Source organism: Hyla sarda, chromosome 1, assembly GCF_029499605.1.
Source record: "Hyla sarda isolate aHylSar1 chromosome 1, aHylSar1.hap1, whole genome shotgun sequence".
Taxonomy (NCBI): Eukaryota; Metazoa; Chordata; class Amphibia; order Anura; family Hylidae; genus Hyla; species Hyla sarda.
In genome coordinates, this window is record NC_079189.1 from 477839640 (window position 1) to 477862721 (window position 23082).

The window sequence follows — 23082 nt, forward strand, 5'->3', positions numbered from 1 at the left end:
GCTACCTCTGGCAAGCACATGGATTGCTGTGCGGCCCCCCAAAGAAATGCCACCCCACACCATTACTGACCCACCGCCAAACTGATCATGCTGGAGGCTGTTGCAGGCAGCAGAATGTTCTCCACGGCGTCCCCAGACTCTGTCACATCTGTCACATGTGCTCAGTGTGAACCTGCTTTCATCTGTGAAGAGCACAAGGGGACAGTGGCGAATTTGCCAATCTTGGTGTTCTCATGGAGTCGGTTTCTGACCATTTGAGTGGACATATGCACATTTGTGGCCTGCTGGAGGTAATTTTTCTGGGCTCTGGCAGTGCTCCTCCTGCTCCTCCTTGCACAAAGGCGGAGGTAGTGGTCCTGCAGCTGGGTTGTTGCCCTCCTACGGCCTCCTCCACGTCTACTGCTGTACTGGCCTGTCTCCTGGTAGCGCCTCCATGCTCTGGACACTACGCTGACAGACAGAGCAAACCTTCTTGCCACAGCTTGCATTGATGTGCCATCCTGGATGAACTGCACTACCTGAGCCACTTGTGTGGGTTGTAGACTCCGTCTCATGCTACCACTAGAGTGAAAGCACCGCCAGCATTTAAAAGTGACTAAAATAGGTGTTATGTTCTGATCTGGATAGTAAACACAAGTAACTCTGTAAGTCTAGGTGTCCACACAAGTTTTTACTGGCATTATTTTGGGAAAACTGCCACTGCAGTTTTTAAGCCAAAGCCAAAAGTGTGTTCAAAAGGAATGAGAATAGAAAGGAAGGACTTATACTTCTCGTTCATACTGATTCCACTTTTGGTTTTGGCTCAAAAACTGGAATGGCAGGTTTCCAAAACATGCCAGAAATGGACACCTAGCACTATGCATTAGTTTTCTACAAAGTAACAATTACAATGTTGGCGCAGTGTCCTATGCAAAACACCATGATATCTTAAAAATATTCTAAATTTTTTTTTCTTCTTTTCAATCTAAGATGTTTGAAAGCAACAAAGTGAAGTTTTACATGCAGACAGAAGTTTCTGAATTAAGGGAACAAGAAGGAAAGGTAACTGAATATATCTAGTTTTCTATTTACCATACATTGCTGTGCCATGCTGTTTATCCAACTTCCATTACCTTTTTATAGGAGTTAAGTAAACTACATAAATGAATTTATACATCAATTGGATACATACAAGTATTGTTGTGATTCTGTTGTGGTCTACTCATGGTCAACAAATGACCAACTAAACAAAACAAGGTTCCTTCATGGTCTTCTTCCTTAATCCCCCACCTTGTAGTGTGCCGTACCTAATAGTCCGTAAACTAAGAATATGCAATTTAGCATTGCAGGAATTACCCATAAGATGCCTTGCCAATGCATATTCCATATACATTAACTCTTTTAGCATATGTTCGATCAATAGGGTGCTATGAATGCACTTTTCCTGTGCGACAGGATTGTTTCTGAAAGAAACTCAAAACATTGAATAAGATTTTTTTCAGATTTTATTTTTCTTTACATTTGGCATGCGCCAAGAGAGCTCCTGGTGCACATGCTGAAAGTATACATAGCCCCCATACCATATGATTTCATTTGGACTTTGCAGTTAATAGTACTTTTTTCTGTCTTACACTACAATTTTGGTTAAAACAGAAAACAAAATATAGCTTAAATATAGCCGAGGAGGGCACAGATAAATGCATTTATACTTATGGTAAAGTATTCTAGATATGTTATTTTGTCTTTATATTTTATCTTCACTTGTTGAATATTATGCTTTTCAGCTAAAAGAAGTGGTGTTGAAGAGTGGAAAGGTTCTGCGAGCTGATGTTTGTGTTATTGGAATAGGTAAGATATACCAAACAATCAAATCCAGGCCTTTCTAAAATTGAAAGCAGTAATTTAATTGGTTGCTATGGGCAATTGCTCCATTGTTTCTCTGCACAAAGTTCTCTGCATAAATCTCTCCATAGTCTCTACTAGACAATGTTTGGTGAATTGAAATTAAAGAAGATTAAAGAAAATAAAAAAAGGTTTTAGGCTTACTCTTTAACTGGTACGGACCTTGACCTGTGCTTAAACTCTGGTTTTCATTATTTTATATTTCCTTATTACCTTGATTATATTGCACACACTGCACGCAGTTCACTGAGGAGAAGGGGGTGTTCCCTTACTTTCCCTCACATCTTATGTGGGAACATCCTCCTTCACTTTCCAGAGCTGACAACTGGCTATGCTGTGACACACCCCTAGCTCACAGAGCAGGCTAACATGGTGTGCTCTAGCATACCGCACTGCCAGTATGCGAACATATACTAAAGGTAGGCTACTTTATACAACATAGTGATGAACGGCAGGGGCCATATTCGAATTTGCGATATTTCACAAATATATGGACGAATATTCATCCTATGTTTGCAAAATTTGCATATTCGCTATATTCGTTCCCTTTTTTTTCCATGCGAAAATTCATAATGAAATTCGCATAGTGCGCATGCTCGATTATATCTTTCACCTAAAAGAAAAGAGGGATCAGTGTCTTCTGGAAGTGCCGATATTCACAAATATTTGCATATTCACATGTACATAATATTCGCGCTCCACACCGACTCTTACAGTAAATAATATTGGAGACTTCTTTGGACCACAAGCTGGAAGCAGGGAGGGATGATCACTTTTTTTTTTTTTACACAGTACACATCATTGTTGTGATGTGTACTGTCAAGAAAAAAAAATGAAAGTATGATATGGAAAATATCATATTGTGATTATGGAGATGAATATTATGATTTTGATATGTGATTGTGATATAATAAACAAATGGTGAGATTCCCCCATTTCATGTCTAATTCCCCCCCATTTGATGTTCATCCTCCTGAATACGGTGCTGGGGTGCGAGGGAAACATTAAAAAATACAGATGCTTACCAAGCCCCGGTCCTTCGTTGGTCTGCCACAGATCTCATTCTCCTCTGAGCAGTCCTGGTGTTTTCTCTGTTGTTCAGAGACCAGCAGCTGGTTGAAGGACATACCGGCTCAACCAATAACTGGAGACAGGAAGCACTGCGGCTAGTGGCAAGGTTCTACAGCCATCTGAACCGCTTGGAGAAGAACAGGACTATTTGGAGGAGAACAGGGGCTCGGTAAACATAATTTTTTTTGCATATTACACACACAAAGGGGTCTGGTGGGAGGTAGCAGAGACTGGACATACATCAGGTCGGGTGGGAGGTAGCAGACACTAGACACACCTGTGGTCAGATGGGAGGTAAGGGACACTAGGCACACACGGTAGTTGAGTCAGGGGCCAGACCATTGCCGAAATTCAATAGCAAGGTAATAATCGCAGAATTTTGCAAGCACATAATCAAAGTAATGGCGAGTGGCTAATATTGTGGTTTAATTGTTTTTGTTATAAATAGTACAGCCCTAGTTTTTGGCATTGAAATCGGTGCATGAGGTAAGCCGGGCAGCCGGCAGGAAATTGTGCATGATCACAGCGGTCGGATCCCCCGCCCCCCCCGCAATCAGACACTTATCACTTATGGGGGATAAGTTGTTCAGTACCCCTTTAAGTACAAAAGTATGTTTTCTGTATGGAGGACAAAAGAATAAACTAATTGCTAAAGTTATTTTTTTTTTTTTAGGAGCAAGTCCAACTACAGGTTTTCTAAAGCAGAGCGGTGTAACCTTTGATTCCAAAGGATACATTTTGGTTAACAAGGTACAATTGCATTACAATACTTATTAGTGTTTACTTAAAGGGGTATTCCATCCCACAAATTGATAGCAAATATTTATAAAAATGTTTACAATATATTTTACAATACCAATACTATACATACAGTTTCCATCAGCAAAGGCAGTGTTTTCCAGACAGTGTGCCTCCAGCCTTCGGCTGTCCTGGCATGCTGGGAATTGTAGTTTTGCAACAGCTGGATGCACACTGTTTGGAAAACACTCAGCTAAGGTCTAAATGTAGGGTGCCAAAGAACCAGAGGGGACCCCAATCCACCTGCTTTTATTTTCTGAAATATTTTGTATATTTTTTCTGCACATTATTAATAGTGGATGTTATAAATAATCTGAAGCAAACACTATAGACCAGGAAGTGTCAGCTTATTGTGAGGGTCAGTAAGCAGTGTGAACAGGATTTCAGGACATAAATAATGTTAAAATAGAGAAAAAAAATCACCCACATTTTTTTTTATATATGTGACACATAACCTTTTTTTTTTTAAATATTATGTAATATGTCATTTACTGACAATACATTTCCTTTAACCCCTTAAGGACCAAGGGCATACAGGTACGCCTTTGCTCCCTGATACTTAAGGACCAAGGGCGTACCTGTACGCCCGTGGGAAATTTCGGTCCCCGCCGCGCGCCGGGCGGGGACCGGGCCGGGGTGACTGCTGATATCTATCAGCAGGCACCCCGTGCAAATGCCCAGGGGAATCATTAGACCCCCCCATGTCGGCGATCGGCGCAAATAGCAAGTGAATTCACACTTGCGATTTGCGCCGATTCCGGGTCATTACGGGTCTATGGTGACCCGGTGACCCGGAAAAGAAGGGGGATCGCGGATGTCCTAGACACCCACGATCCCCCTGTAGCGATAGGAGTGAGGTGGCAGAGGTGCCACCCCTCCTATCTCTGCTATTGGTGGTCTGGACGCGACCACCAATAGCAGATCGGGGGAGGAGGGGTTTACTTTCAGTTTTCCCGTTCTGCCCACCCACAATAGGCGAGGCAGGACAGGGAAACCGACAGTGACCGGCGCCGAAGATCCACTTACCCATCGGCGACGGCAGCGGGCGACGATCAGCGGCGGCAGCGGGCGACGATCGGCGGAAGAAGAGGACGGCGACGCAGCTCGCCGGATCCGACGGAAGCCGGTGAGTTACTTAGCAACATCTGGAGGGCTACAGTCTGAGACCACTATAGTGGTCTCTAAACTGTAACCCTCCAGATGTTGCAAAACTACAACTCCCAGCATGCCCAGAGAGCTGTTTAGGCTTGCTGGGAGTTGCAGTTTTGCAACAGCTGGAGGTCTACAGTTTGAGACCACTGCAAAGTGATCTCTATACTGTGCACCTCCAGATCTTGCAAAACTACAACTCCCAGCATGCCCACACAGCAGTTTGGTGTCTGGGCATACTGGGAGTTGTAGTTTTGCAACATCTGGAGGTCCACAGTTTGGAGACCACTGTGCAGTGGTCTCTAAACTATAGCTCTCCAGATGTTGCAAAACTGCAACTCCCAGCATGCCTAAACAGCAAACAGCTGTCTCTGCATGCTGGGAGTTGTAGTTTTGATCCCTCCAGCTGTTGCATAACTACATCTCCCAGCATGCCTTTCGGTGATCAGTACATGCTGGGAGTTGAAGTTTTGCAACAGCTGGAGGCACACTGGTTGGAAAATACTGAGTTAGGTAACAGAACCTAACTGAAGGTTTTCCAACCAGTGTGCCTCCAGCTGTTGCAAAAGCACGGTCTGTCAGTACATGCTGGGAGTTGTAGTTTTGAAACAGCTGGAGGTTTGCCCCCCATGTGAACGTACAGGGTACATTCACACTGGCGGGTTTACAGTAAGTTTTCTGCTTCAAGTATGAGCTGCGGCAAACTCCTAGCGGTAAATTCACTGTAAACCTCCGCCAGTGTGAACGTACCCTAAAAACACTACACTACACTACACTAACACATAATAAAGGGTAAAACACTACATTTACACCCCCTACACTGACCCCCCAATAAAAATAAAAACCATATTGTACGGCAGTGTTTCCAAAACAGAGCCTCCAGCTGTTACAAAACAACAACTCACTGCATTTCCGGACAGCCACTGACTGTCCAGGCATGCTGGGAGTTTAGCAACAGCTGGAGGCACCCTGTTTGGGAATCACTGGCGTAGAATACCCCTATGTCCACCCCTGTGCAATCCCTAATTTAGTCCTCAAATGCGCATGGCGCTCTCTCACTTCAGAGCCCTGTCGTATTTCAAGGAAACAGTTTAGTGCCACATATGGGGTATCTACCTACTCAGGAGAAATTGCACTACTAATTTTGGGGGCTTTTTTTTCCTTTTACCCCTTATGAAAAAGAAAAGTTGGGGTCTACACCAGCCTGTTAGTGTAAAAAAAAAAATTTTTTTACACTAACATGCTGATGTTGTCCTTTACTTTTTATTTTCACGGGAGGTAAAAGGAAAAAAAGACCACCAAAATTTGTAACGCAATTTCTCCTGAGTACGGAAATACCCCATATGTGGGCGTAAAATGCTCTGCGGACGCACAACAAGGCTCAGGAGTGAGAGCGCACCATGTACATTTGAGGCCTAAATTGGTGATTTGCACAGGGTTGGCTGATTTTACAGCGGTTCTGACATAAACCCAAAAAAATAAATACCCACATGTGACCCCATTTTGGAAACAACACCCCTCACGGACTGTAACAAGGGGTATAGTGAGCCTGAACACCCCACAGGTGTTTAATGAAAATTTGTCAAAGTTGGATGGGAAAATGAAAAGAAAAATGTTTTTTCACTAAAATGCTGGTGTCACCCTAAATTTTTCATTTTCACAACGGAAAATAAAAAAAAGCCCCCCAAAATTTGTAACCCAATTTCTTCTGAGTAAGAACATACCCCATATGTGGATGTAAAGTGCTCTATGGGTGCACTACAATGCTCAGAAGAGAAGGAGCACCATTGGGATTTTGAAGAGATAAATTGTCCGGAATTGAAAGCCACTTGTGTTTACAAAGCCCCCATGGTACCAGAACAATGGACCCCCCCCATATGTGACCCCATTTTGGAAACTACACCCCTCATGTAATGTAATAAGGGGCACAGTGAGCATTTACGCCCCACAGGTGTCTGACAGATTTTTGGAACAGTGATCCGTGAAAATGAAAAATTCAATTTTCCATTTGCACAGCCCACTGTTCCAAAGATCTGTCAAACGCCAGTGGGGTGCAAATGCTCACTGCACCACTTATTAAATTCTGTGAGGGATGTAGTTTCCAAAATAGGGTCACATGTGGGGGGGTCCACTGTTCTGGCACCACGGGGGGCTTTGTAAATGCACATGGCCCCTGACTACCATTCCAAACGAATTCTCTTTCCAAAAGCTCAATGGTGCTCCTCCTCTTCTGAGCATTGTAGTTTGCCCGTAGTGCACTCAGAAGAGATGGGGTTACAAATTTTTGGGGGTATTTTCTACTATTAACCCTTGCAAAAATGTGAAATTTGGGGGGAAACACACATTTTAGTGAAATTTTTTTTTAAATTACATATGCAAAAGTCGTGAAACACCTTTATTCCTTGTTACGTTCCCCAAGGGGGTCTAGTTTCCAAAATGGTATGCCATGTGGTTTTTCTTTGCTGTTCTGGCACCATAGGGGCTTCCTAAATGCAACATGCCCCCCAAAAACCATTTCTGAAAAACGTACTCTCCAAAATCCCCTTGTCGCTCCTTCGCTTCTGAGCCCTCTACTGCGCCCGCCGAACAATTTACATAGACATATGAGGTATGTCCTTACTCGAGAGAAATTGGACTACAAATATAAGTATAAATTTTCTCCTTTTACCCCTTGTAAAAATTAAAATTGGGTCTACAAGAACATGCGAGTGTAAAAAATTGGGTCTACAAGAACATGCGAGTGTAAAAAATGAAGATTGTGAATTTTCTCCTTCACTTTGCTGCTATTCCTGTGAAACACCTAAAGGGTTAAAACACTTACTGATTGTCATTTTGAATACTTTTGGGGGTGTAGTTTTTACAATGGGGTCATTTGTGGTGTATTTCTAATATGAAGACCCTTCAAATCCACTTCAAACCTGAACTGGTCCCTGAAAAAAAGCGAGGTTCAAAATTTTGTGAAAAATTGGAAAATTGCTGCTGAACTTTGAAGCCCTCTGGTGTCTTCCAAAAGTAAAAAGACATCAATTTTATGATGCAAACATAAAGTAGACATATTGGAAATGTGAATAAAAAAAATATATATTTTTTAAATATCCATTTTCCTTACAAGCAGAAAGCTTCAAAGTTAGAAAAATGCAAAATTTTCAAATCTTTCATCAAATTTTGGGATTTTTCACCAAGAAAGGATGCAAGTTACCACAAAATTTTACCACTATGTTAAAGTAGAATATGTCACGAAAAAACTGTCTCGGAATCAGAATGATAACTAAAAGCATTCCAGAGTTATTAATGTTTAAAGTGACAGTGGTCAGATGTGCAAAAAATGCTCTGGTCCCAAGGTGTAAAATGGCCTGGTCCCTAAGGGGTTAAGGTCATGTTCACACAGTGTAATTTGGAAAACGCACATTTGAAGAATCCACCAGGCGCTAGGACTGCTTGAATATGTGTCGTCACATAAGCAGTAAAGCATTTCCGAGTGATATCTGTTAAATGAATAGACTTATTTATTCTTTTTGCAGACAACAGAATTTGAATTTTCAAGGCAGATGTTTACAGTGCAGCAAAATCCCATTGAAATAAATGGGACTCTGCTGCTGCGGAATCTCTGTGCGGAATTTTAATGCGGAATTGCACATGGAAATTCTGACGTGTGAACATAGCCTAATTATTCCTCAGTTATGATAATATATGCATAAGGCATTGTACATAGTAGACAGTGTAGTATCTGTATGTGTAAGGGTACATTCCCACACGGCGTATTTGCTGCGTATTTGCTGCTGCGTATTTTATTTTCTCTGTTGAAGTCAATGGGTAGGAAAATATGCAGCACCAAATACGCAGCAAATACGCAGCAAAATACGCCGTGTGGGAGCGTACCCTAAAAGACAGTATTATACAATAAAACAAATGAAATCTAAGACGTGATGACACCTACGGACATAATACAGGATCTTATTCCCTTCTTCTAGATGATGCAGACCAATGTTCCTGGTGTCTTTGCTGCAGGAGATGTTGTAACTTTTCCACTAGCGTTTCGGAATAACAAAAAAGTAAATGTTCCTCACTGGCAGATGGCGCATATGCAAGGTATTATAACTGACACCTATCCTGTAAGTTATTGTGGATATATATATATATATATATATATATATATATATATATTATAAGTAATTTAATTTGTAATGCACCTATAATATGCAATACAAATGTATGCTAGTGTAAATAACAATAACGGAATATCTACCACCTATGGGAATGAATTTTATGGTGTTGTAAGAAACTTGTTTGAGACCTTGGAATAATCTACCTAAGCATTAAATACTAATATTAGTGTCACTGTGTATAGAATATCTCCAAGAAACATTAAAGGGGTACTCCAATGGAAAACATTTTTTTTTTAAATCAACTGGTGCCAGAAAGTTAAAGGGTACCTCTCATCAAATAAACTTTTTGATATATTTTAGATTAATGAATGTTGAATAACTTTCCAATAGCATGTTAATGAAAAATATGCTTCTTTCTATTGTATTTTTCCTGATCAGTCCTGTCAGCAAGCATTTCTGACTCATGCTGGAGTCCTAAACACTCAGAGCTGCCAGCCTGCTTTGTTCACAGCCAAACAGGCTGTGAACAAAGCAGGCTGGCAGATCTGAGTGTTCTCCTTTGTGAACAAAGCAGACTGGCAGCTCGTAGTGTTTAGGACTCCAGCATGAGTCTGAAATGCTTCCTGCCAGGACTGGTAGGGAGACCCCTAGTGGTCATTTCTTCAAAGTGGAAAATTTAATAAAAAGAAGCATATTTTTTAATAACATACAATTGTAAAGTTATTCTGCATACATTAATCTATAATATATCAAAAGTTTTTTTTTGATGAGAGGTACCCTTTAAACAGATTTGTAAATGACTTCTATAAAAAAAAATCTTTACCCTTCCAGAACTTTTTAGCAGCTGTATGCTACAGAGGAAATTCTTTTCTGTTTAAATTTCTTTTTTGTCTTGGCCACAGTGCTCTCTGCTGACACCTCTGTCTGTATCAGGAACTGTCCAGAGCAGCATAGGTTTGCAATGGGGATTTTCTCCTGCTCTGGACAGTTCCTGATACGGGCATCAGGTGTCAGTAGAGAGCACTGTGGACAACACAAAAAAGAAATTCAAAAATAAAAGAATTTCCTCTGTAGCATACAGCTGCTAAAAAAATACTGGAAAGGTAAAGATTTTTTTAATAGAAGTCATTTAAAAATCTGTTTAACTTTCTGGCAACAGTTGAATAAAAAAAATGTTTTCCATCGGAGTACCCCTTTAAAGGGAATGTGTCATCAGAAAACACCTATTCTTTTATGGTAAAAGAACATATTTCAGTATCTGTTTCTTATCAGTAGGAAAAATCTAGTTGACACATTCACTTGAAGGCTGTTTAGGTAAGCAAAAAATTATCTAGTAATGGTGCAAAGGTGAAACTGTGTTTTGGTTGTTAGATGTATTAGGATTCAGTGTATGAAATACCATTAAAATAATTCTGAAAAAATGCATATAGCTTATATAAAATTAGGCAGAGAATATTCTGCAACAATTAAATGTATCACTTTTTGATGCCTTATTAAAAGTGCAGTTTTAATATTTTTCTTCCTTTTTCCAACCTGGATTGAAAACTAAAATAAGAAGAATTATCAGTCCTTTATTTAGGATCCACTGCTGACAAAATACATAAAACTGCACCAGACTGTACCAAACTGCACTGTGTGAACCTGGTCTAAGAAGCCCAGAAAATACCGGTTTTACTTGTACTAGGGTCCATTCTCAAAAACTGTACTTTGACCTATGTGATCAATTACATAACTGAAGTGAAGTGAGCCCATTCAGAAGAATTTTTCATGAGCTGGGTTTATCAACACCTTCTAAATCTCTTGAAAAGTAATTTACATTACATTTTAAATACATAATGTAACGCAACTGGATGTGGATCCTCCACCTGTGTGGCTGATGACCTTATCGGGGAGCAGAATCTAAGGTGCCGCTGGTCTTCACCAGAGCCCGCCGTAAGGTTGCTACCCCCGACATGGCTCGACCACACAGGTAACTGGGCAAGGCATGGTACCGAAGGCGAAGGCTGTAGCGTAGTCAATGTAGCAGAAGGTCAAGGCAGGCAGCAAAGGTTCATAGTCAAAAAACATAGCAGGAAGGTCTGGATACACGGGTATGGCAAAACAGGCAATAGGGAACACTTTCTCTCAGGCAATAGGCACTGAAGATCCGGCAGGGGGTATGGAGGTGCAACAACTTATAATGTGCTGTCAGGTGCTTTTACTAATTATGGGCGTACTGGCCCTTTAAATTTCAAAGGGATGGGGACGCGTGCCGGAGCTGAGAAAGTGAGAGAGCTGCAGGAGCGGGACGAGCTGAGTGACAGACCGGGATTTGCATGCGGGCAGTCGGGGACACTGCGCTCACGGCCGGTGCTTGCGGCCAGAGCGCAGTGTGTAACAGTACCCCCCCTTTGGTCACCCCTCTTTTTACTGCTCAAAAACCTTTTGAGAAGATCCTGATCTAGGATGTTAACCTGTGGTTCCCAAGACCTCTCCTCCGGTCCGAACCCCTCCCAATATACAAGAAAGAAACTTTTTCCTCTGATGAGTTTGGAGTCCAGAATTTCTGACTGAATATACATCTGAGGTACCCAAGATGGGAGTAGGAGAAACATCCTTTTTAGAGAAGCAGTTATAGATGATGGGTTTCAAGAGGGAGACATGAAAATAATTTGGAAACCGAAGAGAGGAAGGGAGATGAAGAGAATAAGCCACTGGATTTAGGCATTTCTTGACTTTGTAAGGACCCAAATAGCGTGTTCCTAGTTTGTAACAGGGTACTTTGAAGCGGATGTATTTAGATGATAACTACACTTTGTCTCCGAGTGAGTATTTGGGAGGAGGACGCCTTTTCTTATCTGCTAGAAATTTCTTACCGGTCATGGCACGAAGAAGGGAGAAACGAGTCTTCTTCCAGATGGAGGAGAAGTTCGAGACACCGGAGGGAGAAGACAATGGCAAAGGTGGATGAGGATGAAGTCCATAGACTACAAAGAAGGGTGAAGTTCCTGTGGATTCGGTATCCTTATGGTTGTACGAAAACTCTGCCCGGGGTAGTAGATTGGCCCAGTCGTCTTGGCAGGCAGAAACAAAGTGGCGAAGGTAATCTCCCAAGACCTGATTCACCCTCTCAACTTGACCGTTAGATTGGGGATGATAGGCAGAGGAGAAATCCAGCTTAACTTGAAGATGTGGGCAGAGTGCCCTCCAGAATTTAGAAACAAACTGGACTCCCCTGTCAGAAACAATATGTGTTGGTAATCCATGGAGGCGGAAGATATGGGAAAGGAACTGTTTAGCGAGTTGAGGTGCAGATGGTAAACCAGGCAAGGGCACAAAGTGAGCCATCTTAGAAAATTGGTCCACAACTACCCAGATGACCGCATTGCCAATAGAAGGAGGAAGGTCTGTAATAAAGTCCATTGCAATGTTAGTCCAGGGCAGATCAGGAACAGGTAAAGGATGTAGAAGACCGGCTGGCTTGGCACGTGGTGTTTTGTCCCAGGCACAGACTGAGCAGGAACAAACAAAGTTTATGACCTCCTGTTTGAGAGTGGGCCACCAATAGTGTCGGGATATTAGTTGCAAGGATTTACAGATACCGGCATGACCAGCCAACAGAGAGGAATGACCCCATTTCAAGATTCGGAGTCTCAGACGAGGAGATACATAAGTCTTCCCAAGGGGCAGATGCTGAATACTTGCTGGTGCTGCGGACGATCAGGATGAACAATATGTTGAAGATGTGATTCCAGGTCATGTACTTCAGAAGATCTTGATAGAGAGTCAGCCCGAAGATTCTTTTCTGCTGGACGGAAATGAATAAGAATGTTAAATCTGGAGAATAATAGGGACCAGCGAGCCTGTCGAGGGTTGAGACGATGAGCAGACTGAAGATAGAGTAAATTCTTGTGATCCGTGTAGATGGTTATTGGATGCACTGAGCCCTCTAAGAGATGTCACCATTCTTCCAAGGCCAACTTAATAGCCAGAAGCTCACGATCTCCTATACTATAATTTCTCTCCGCTGGAGAGAAAGTCTTAGAGAAAAATCCGCAAGTCACAGTCCTCCTCTTGGAAGAGCTTTGTGTCAAGACTGCTCCAGCACCAACTGAAGATGCATCCACCATCAAAGTAAGCGGCTTGTCCGGATCCGGTCTTCCACGGCCTCTGGAGTCCGGACCTTCGGATTGGCAGTTTTCTTGGTAAGAGACACGATGGGGGCAACAAAGGTGGAATAGTGTGGAATAAACTGCCGGTAATAATTGGCAAAGCCAAGGAAGCGCTGAATCGCTTTCAGACCAGAAGGTTTAGGCCACTCCAGTACAGCGGATAATTTGTTAGGATCCATTTGAAGTCCTTGACTGGTAACAATATACCCCAGAAACGGTAGACTGGTCTTTTCAAAAGTACACTTTTCAAGTTTTGCATAGAGTTGGTTGTCTCGGAGATGCTGTAAAAATTGACGGAGATGGAGACGATGAGTGTGGAGATTGGGCGAATAGATGAGAATGTCATCCAAATAGACAAGGACACAGGAGTAGAGAAGGTCCCAAAAAATGTCATTGAGAATCTCCTGGAAAACTGCTGGAGCATTACATAGTCCGAATGGCATTACAAGGTACTCAAAATGTCCGTCTCGAGTATTAAACGCAGTCTTCCACTCGTCCCCTTCTCTTATACAAATCAAATTATAGGCACCATGAAGATCCAGTTTGGAGAAAATCCTGGCACCTCGCAGCCGATCAAACAACTCCGAGATTAAAGGAAGGGGATAACGATTTTTTACTGTCATTTCATTCAGTCCTCGGTAGTCGATGCAAGGATGCAACGACCCATCTTTTTTTTCCACGAAGAAGAACCCGGCTCCGACAGGAGAAGAGGATTTCCTGATGAACCCCTTCTGAAGATTCTCCTGGATGTTACTTGACATGGCCTGGGTTTCAGGAACTGACAAGGGGTAGATTCGACCCATGGGATGTGTGGTGCCAGGCAGTAAGTCAATGGGACAATCGTAAAGACGATGTGGAGGCAAGACTTCAGCTTGCTTTTCACTGAAGACATCAACAAAGTCCTGGAGGAACGAAGGTAAACCTGGCAGAGGACTAGACGAAGATTTCAACTTGGTCACACGTATATGTATACAGTGGTGGTTGCAGTACGGGCCCAAGCGAAGAACTTCTCCAGTTTTCCAATCAAGCTGCGGAGCATGGAGTTGCAACCATGGCAGGCCAAGCAATAGAGGAGAAGTACAATGTGGGAGAACGTAGAAAGACAAGTTCTCCCTATGGGAGACTCCGACTTGCATAGAAAATGGTTCTGTGTGATATAGCACAGTACAGTCCAGTCTTTCTCCATTGACCGTAGAGATATACAGCGGTTTAAAGAGGCAGGACACCAGCAGATGATACCTATGGACTAGGGAGGCATCAGTAAAGTTTCCCGCTGAGCCAGAGTCAAGGAAAGCCAGAACGTAGATGATCTTTTTAGAAGGCAGAAGAAGCTGGACCGTCTGATTTTTATCATGGAGAGGTGGAACTCAAACCTAGGGAGGCCTTTTCCACGAACCCTAGGTGCGAGCGTTTCCCTGTGGCTGTGGATGCAGAGGACAATCCTTAAGGAAGTGGTCTGCACTGGCGCAGTATAGGAATAGATTTTTGGTTCGTCTGCGAGTTCTTTCCTGCAGGGTCAGGCGAGACCAATCCACCTGCATAGCCTCCACTGCGGGAGGCAACATAGAAGGTTGCGGTGGTTGCTGGAAAACTGGTGCCAGACGAGGAAAGCACCGAGGTCGTGCAGATTCCCTTTCTTGTCGCAGTTCCTCTTGTCGCTCAGAGAAATGGATATCAATCCGGGATGCCAATTGTATAAGTTCATTCAGGTTAGATGGCAATTCCCGGGCAGCGAGGACATCCTTAATTTGAATTGATAATCCTCTCTTGAAAGTAGCGCAGAGAGCTTCATTATTCCAAGACAACTCCGACTCCAGGGTCTGGAACCGGATGGCATACTCGCCTACAGTGAAGTTGCCCTGGGAAAGACTCAGCAAAGTCGTTTGAGCGGAGGAAGCTCGGGCAGGTTCATCAAAGACAGTGCGAAATGCCTGGAGATTGGTAGTGATAGCATCACTGTGATCCCACAGTGGCATTGTCCAGGCCAAGGCCCTACCAGATAGGAGACTGATGACGAAGGCTACCTTTGCTCGTTCCGTGGAGAACTGGTCCGCCATGAGTTCTATGTGCATGGAGCACTGCGTCACAAAACCACGACAGGACTTGGGATCCCCCTCAAACTTCTCTGGAAGTGACAAACAGAGTTTGGTTCCAGAGAAGACTGCAGCAGCGGGAGGCTGTACTGGAGCTGGAGGAGGCTGTCGCTGTGGCAGTTGCTGCTGAGCAGATAGCAACTGCTGCATCATGGCAGATAACTGGTTAAGCTGCTGTGCTTGCTGGGCCAACTGCTGTGACTGAAGCGACACGATAGAAGCAATATCTGTGTTGTCAGGCAGAGGAACCTCAGTGGGATCCATGGCCGGATCTTACTGTAACGGAACTGGATGTGGATCCTCTACCTGTGTGGCTGCTGACTCGGACCGTATCGGGGAACGGAGTCTAAGGTGCCGCTGGTCTTCACCAGAGCCTACCGCAAGGCAGGATGGGCTTGCTGCGGCAGGCGACACCCAGGTTGCTACCCCTAACACGGCTCGACCACACAGGTAACTGGGCAAGGCGAGGTACCGAAGGAGGAGGCTGTAGCGTAGTCAACGTAGCAGAAGGTCAAGGCAGGCGGCAAAGGTTCGCAGACGAAAAACATAGCAGGAAGGTCTGGATACACAGGTATGGCAAAACATGCAATAGGGAACGCTTTCTCTCAGGCAATAGGCACTGAAGATCCGGCAACTTATAATGTGCTGTAGGGTGCTTTTATTAAATATGGGCATACTGGCCCTTTAAATTTCAAAGCTCCGGAGCTGAGAGAGTGAGAGAGCTGCAGGAGCGGGACGAGGTGAGTGACGGGCCGGGATTCGCATGCGGGAACGTCCCGCGATCCGAATCCCGGCCCCGCCGGCGGTCGGGGACACTGAGATCACGGCCGGTGCTTGCGGCCGGAGCACAGTGTGTAACACATAATTCCTACCGTTTTTATCTTGACTTGTGTTCTTTAATGCATATAATACCAGAGAGAAACTAGATTAAACATATGCTTCTATACAGGTACCGTATGTCTATAGCTCTTTTGTGTTCCCAACTATGGATTACAAACCAGGGGTATACTTAAAAATTACAGTGATCCATAGACAATATGAACTACTTGTGATCAATGTTAAATAAGGGTGTTTGCTTTATCTTTGTGTAGCAACAGAATGAAAACAGTTTTGAAAACAGGACACCATGTTAAAAAGCTACTTTATTGTAACTGACCATATGTCCTCTCTACATACATCCAGGGATGTTTCTGCCATGAGACCACTTGTAGCCTCAGGGGGCGCCACCTGCTGTTAGAAAGGTTGAGCCACAGTTTAACCCTTCTTGACCCATGCCATACATTTATTGGGTCCACGCCATACCATGCAGGTGCCACACCATACCCTTCAAGTGTCAGCTTCTGGTAATGACTGACATCAGAGATCACTCAAATCAACAACTGTTTAAATGCAATGATTGCTATTAAAACTTTTTACCGCGCAGCCCTGATGTTTAATGGCCCGATCTACTGCTTCCAGGGCTTAATGCAGTGGGACAATCAACAAAAACCTCTATGGGGGACATTTATCATTGTTGACTTTGGAAAATTAGTCTTAAAGTCAATTTTTTTTGTGCTTTGGCTTTGATTATGTGCGACATATTTATCATACTATCAAGGGGGGGTTGATAAATTTGGCGCATGTGAGCAAAAAACAATAAATCACTTCAGAACACCACTTTGTATGATTCCTCCTCTCCTCTGGGAGGAGTTAGTTGCGACTTTTTGTGATACTTTTTAAGGGTAGGGTCACACGGAATGGATCTGCTGCATATTTTAGCTGCGGATCTATTGATGATGGACCCTAAAGTGTGCCTCCAGCTATGCCATGCTTATGACACACAGCGATCTGCTAAATTTTGGAGGGGTTTGCAACTTTTTTTATGCCTACATGCCTCATTCGCACATCATAAATTCGCAACCATGGCAAAGTGAAAACTGAAAGTTGCTTAGGTAAAGCTGTTTGCTACTTTATGCTTACCCACAAAGTCGCAAAAAAAGTACCTGCACATGCAACATTTTTGCACCCAGAGTAACGAAAAAGAAAAAAAAAGGTCTAAATGCAATGATTAATCTTCCCCTGTATGTAGCTAGCTTTTTGTGAATTGGTATTTCCTGTTTTAGTTTTATTTATTTATTTTTTACTACAAATCCCTTAATTCTATTTCCTCCCTCCCACACACATCAGCCACCCCACCCATTGAAACATAAATGAGCTGCATCCATTCAAAAGACCTGTGGTTTTCAATCAGGGTACCTACAGCTGTTGCATTAGTTGCAGATTGATCTCTCTCCCACCAAGCGATCCCTCCACTCATTGAAGCAGACAGGCTCCCTGTCATCAGCTGACTAGTGAGTCAGGTCTCAGCCACATTGCAACCGGGGAAAATCTGAGACAACAGTAATTTTGTATGCTGTTAAAAATAAATATTGGGGTGAAAATCACATACGAATTGTGAGAAAACCATCACACACAGGTACAGACACTATATTATGAACTACACTAACTTTACAGCCCCTGTAGCATAGTCAAATTTAAAAAAAAAATTTTAATACCCCTTTAATTTTTAGAATTGTTATGACATCTATCTCTCATTAAAACTATTTATTCATCAGGTCGTATAGCAGCACTGAACATGTTAGCTCAAGGCACAGAAATCAATACAATTCCTTATCTGTGGACTGCAATGTTTGGGAAGAGCTTACGATATGCAGGTATGAAATCATCCTGTACATTAATGCTTTTAAATATGTATTAATTTTAAATGATATAATGTTAAAATTAAATGCCTCTGTAGTTTAGGTCTTCTTGAATGTGACTACTTTGTAGGTGTAGCATGTTAAAGGGGTATTCCAGGCCAAAACTTTTTTTTATATATCAACTGGCTTCGGAAAGTTAAACATATTTGTAAATTACTTCTATTATAAAATCTTAATCCTTCCAATAGTTATTAGCTTCTGAAGTTGAGTTGTTGTTTTCTGTCTAACTGCTCTCTGATGACTCACGTCCCGGGAGCTGTGCAGTTCCTATGGGGATATTCTCCCATCATACACAGCTCCCGGGACGTGACATCATCATTGAGCAGTTAAACAGAAAACTTCAGAAGCTAATAACTATTGGAAGGATTAAGATTTTTTAATAGAAGTAATTTACAAATCTGTTTAACTTTTCGGAGCCAGATGATATATATAAAAAAACTTTTACCTGGAATACCCCTTTAACCCCTCAAGGACACATGACGTTCTCATACGTCTCCGTTTCCGAGTCCTTAAGGACATATGAGAACGTCATGCGCTTTCCCGGCCCCCCCCGCAGCCATCTGGAGCGGAGCCGGTGCCCGATGCCTGCTGAAATCGTTCAGCAGGCATCGCGGCATATCGCCCAGGGGGGTCATGATGACCCCCCATGTCGGTGATGGCCGCAGATCGCTGTACAATTCAGCCCAGCGATCTGCGGCGGATTCCGGGTCAATCGGATCTCCAGTGACCCAGTGACCCGGAATTACTGGCTGATCGGGGCCGTCTCTGATGGCCCCAAACAGCCATAGCCAGCAGGGGAGAGGTGGCACTGGTGCCATCTCACGATCGCCCTGATTCGTCGGCCGGTTTACTGGCCAACCAATCAGGGCACCTGCTGCGGGTGTCACTCCCGCGACCCGCTCCGCCCCTCTTCCGGAGGACGTGAGCGGGTGCGGGACGTGGACCCCGGCAGCTGGGAACCCCGATCCCCGGCGTCCCTGTTGGGAACGGGGCCACAGGAGCGGCGGCAGCGGCGAGGGACTGACCTGCAGCGTGGATCAGCAGTTGGACGTGAGTGACAGCCTCCTGCTGTTGCTTAGCAACAGCTCCCAGCATGCAAAAAGGGCATGCTGGGAGCTGTAGTTATGCAAAAGCAGGAGGCAGACCACCACAACTCCCAGCATTCCCTTTTGGGCATGCTGGGACTTATAGTTTTGCAACAGCTGGAGGCACATTTTTTCTATGGTAAAGTGTACCTTCAGCTGTTGTATAACTAAAACTCCCAGCTTGCACAATCAGCTAAAGTGCATGCTGGGAGTTGTAGTGGTGCATCTGCTGGTTGCATAACTACAGCTCCCAGCATGCCCGTTGGCTGTCGGTGACTGCTGAGAGTTGTAGTTTTGCAACAGCTGAAGGCACACTGGTTGTGAAACACAGAGTTTGTTTTTTTCCCTTAACTCAGTGTTTCACGACCGGTGTGCCTCCAGCTGTTGCAAACTACAACTCCCAGCATGCACCGGACATGCTGGGAGTTGTAGTTTTGCAACAGCTGGAGGCACACTGGTTGTGAAACACTGAGTTAAGTAGCAAACCAGTGTGTCTCCAGCTGTTGCATGACTACAATCCCCAACATCCCCAGCCAAAGTAGTATGCCTCCAGCTGTTGCAAAACTACAACTCCCAGCATGCACTGATAGACCGTACATGCTGGGAGTTGTAGTTTTGCAACAGCTGGATGTCCCCCCCCCCCCCAATGTGAATGTACAGGGTACACTCACATGGGCGGAGGTTTACAGTAAGTATCCGGCTGCAAGTTTGAGCTGCGGCAAATTTTCTGCCGCAGCTTAAACTGCCAGCGAGAAACTACTGTGAACCCCCGCCGCCCGTGCGACTGTACCCTAAAAACACTACACTAACACAAAATAAAATAAAATAAAAAGTAAAAAACACTACATATACACATACCCCTACACAGCCCCCCTCCCCTCCCAATAAAAATGAAAAACGTCTGATACACCACTGTTTCCAAAACGGAGCCTCCAGCTGTTGCAAAACAACTACTCCCAGTATTGCCAGACAGCCACTGACTGTCCAGGCATGCTGGGAGTTTTACAACAGCTGGAGGCACCCTGTTTGGGAATCACTGGCGTAGAATTCCCCTATGTCCACCCCTATGCAAGTCCCTAATTTAGGCCTCAAATGTGCATGGCGCTCTCACTTTGGAGCCCTGTCGTATTTCAAGGCAACAGTTTAGGGTCACATATGGGGTATCGCCGTACTCGGGAGAAATTGTGTTACAAATTTTGCGTTTTTTTTCCTGCTATTACCCTTTTTAAAAATGTTAAATTTTTGGGAAACCAAGCATTTTTTTTTTTTTACATATGCAAAAGTCGTGAAACACCTGTGGGGTATTAAGGTTCACTTTACCCCTTGTTACGTTCCCCAAGGGGTCTAGTTTCCAAAATAGTATGCCATGTGTTTTTTTTTTGCTGTTCTGGCACCATAGGGGCTTCCTAAATGCGGCATGCCCCCAGAGCAAAATTTGCTTTCAAAAAGCCAAATGTGACTCCTTCTCTTCTGAGACCTGTAGTGCGCCAGCAGAGCACTTTTCAACCCCATATGGGGTGTTTTCTGAATCGGGAGAAATTGGGCTTCAAATTTTGGGAGTTACTTTCTGCTATTACCCTTTTTATAAATGTTAAATTCCCTTTCACTTTACCCCTTGTTATGTTCCCTGAGGGGTCTAGTTTCCAAAATGGTATGCCATGTGTTTTTTTTTTTTTGCTGTTCTGGCACCATAGGGGCTTCCTAAAGGTGACATGCCCCCCAAAAACCATTTGTCCCTCCTTCCATTCTGTGCCCTCTACTGCTTCTGCCGAACAATTAACATAGACATATGAGGTATGTGCTTGCTCGAGAAAAATTGGGTTTCAAATACCAGTAAAATGTTTCTCCTTTTTACCCCTTGCAAAAATTCAAAAATTGGGTCTACAAGAACATGCGAGTGTAAAAAATGAAGATTTTGAATTTTCTCCTTCACTTTGCTGCTATTCCTGTGAAACACCTAAAGGGTTAAAACACTTACTGAATGTCATTTTGAATACTTTGGAGGGTGCAGTTTTTATAATGGGGTAATTTGTGGGGTATTTCTAATATGAAGACCCTTCAAATCCACTTCAAAACTGAACTGGTCCCTGAAAAATAGTGAGTTTGAAAATTTTGTGAAAAATTTGAAAATTGCTGCTGAACTTTGAAGCCCTCTGGTGTCTTCCAAAAGTAAAAACTCATAAATTTTATGATGCAAACAGAAAGTAGACATATTGTATTTGTGAATAAAAATAAAATTTATTTGGAATATCCATTTTTCTTACAAGCAGAGAGCTTCAAAGTTAGAAAAATGCAAAATTTTCAATTTTTTCATCAAATTTTGGAATTTTTCACCAAGAAAGGATGCAATTTAACACAAAAAAATGACCACTATGTTAAAGTAGAATATGTCACGAAAAAACTATCTCAGAATCAGAATGATATGTAAAAGCATTCCAGAGTTATTAATGTTTAAAGTGACAGTGGTCAGATGTTCAAAAAACGCTCTGGTCCTAAGGTGTAAAATGGCCTGGTCCTTACGAGGTTAAGATATGAAAGCTGAGCTGTGATTGGTTGTTATGAGAAAAATCCCTCCAGTTTTTATCTCGGACAAAGCAACATAGTAACATAGTTCATAAGATTGCGAAAAGACAAATGTTCATGTTCAACCTAATTCTCTATTGTGTTCTTACTGTGTTGATCCAGAGGAAGGCAAAAAATCCTTATGAGGCTGATGCCAACTGCCCCATATCAGGGGAAAAAATACTTCCCAAATCCAAATAATCAGAATAAACCCCTGGATCAAGTTCCGTCCCTATTGATCTAGTAAACATAACCTGCTATGTTATTGCTCTTCAGAAATATATCCAGGCCCCTTCTGAACTCTTTTATCGAGTTCACCATGACAACTTTTCCGGAAGAGCGTTTCATATAATCTCACTGCTCTTACAGTAAATAAACCCTGTCTGTGCTGGTGTAGAAACCTTCTTTCCTCTATTTGTAGAGGATGCCCCCTTGTTATAGATACAGTCCTGGGTATAAATAGGTCATGGGAGACATCTCTGTACTGTCCCCTGATATATTTATACATAGTTATTAGGTCACCCCTTAGCCATCATTTTTTCTAAAGTACATACCGTATATACTCGAGTATAAGCCGACCCGAGTATAAGCCGAGACCCCTAATTTCAACCCAAAATCCCAGGAAAAGTTATTGACTCGAGTATAAGCCTAGGGTGGGAAATACATCATCCCCCCCTGTCATCATCGACCCGTCATTAACATCCTCATCATCATCACCGCCTGTCATCATCCAGACCCTCATCATCATCACCTGTCATCATCCCCTTGTCATCATCCCACACATCCCCCCTTCATCATCCCCTTGTCATCATCCCCACCCCCCTTCATCATCCCCTTGTCATCATCCCCACCCCCCTTCATCATCCCCTTGTAATCATCCCACACCCCCCCCTTCATCATCCCCTTGTCATCATCCCCACCCCCTTCATCATCCCCCACCCCCCTTCATCATCCTCTTGTCATCATCCCACACCCCTTCATCATCCCACACCCCCCCTTCATCATCCTCTTGTCATCATCCCACCCCCCCCTTCATCTTCCCACACCCCCCCTTCATCATCCCACACCCCCCCTTCATCATCCTCTTGTCATCATCCGCCCTCAGTGGTCTTCAACCTGCGGACCTCCAGAGGTTTCAAAACTACAACTCCCAGCAAGCCCGGGCAGCTATCCGCTGTCCGGGCTTGCTGGGAGTTGTAGTTTTGAAACCTCCGGAGGTCCGCAGGTTGAAGACCACTGCAGCCTTCGACATCATCCAGCCCCCTCTCACCCCCTTTAGTTCTGTACAGTACTCACCTCCGCTCGGCGCTGGTCCGGTGCTGCAGGACTGTTAGGAGAGGAGGTGGTCCGGTGGGATAGTGGTTCCGGGCTGCTATCTTCACTGGGGGCGCCTCTTCTCCGCGCTGCGGGCCCGGAATAGAGGCGTTGCCTTGACAATGACGCAGAAG

The 23082-nt window shown here is 43.7% G+C and overlaps 1 protein-coding gene across 2 annotated transcripts in view; it reads left to right on the top strand.

Moving 5' to 3' along the window:
• AIFM3 (apoptosis inducing factor mitochondria associated 3) overlaps positions 1-23082 on the top strand; it is a 104154-nt gene that overhangs the window by 67270 nt on the left and 13802 nt on the right. For both annotated transcript variants that reach the window (XM_056537282.1, XM_056537283.1), the window contains exons 13-17: positions 970-1041; positions 1764-1827; positions 3626-3702; positions 8871-8988; positions 17844-17942. In XM_056537282.1, coding sequence (XP_056393257.1) covers positions 970-1041; positions 1764-1827; positions 3626-3702; positions 8871-8988; positions 17844-17942 — 430 coding nt within the window. The remainder of the gene's footprint in view (positions 1-969; positions 1042-1763; positions 1828-3625; positions 3703-8870; positions 8989-17843; positions 17943-23082) is intronic.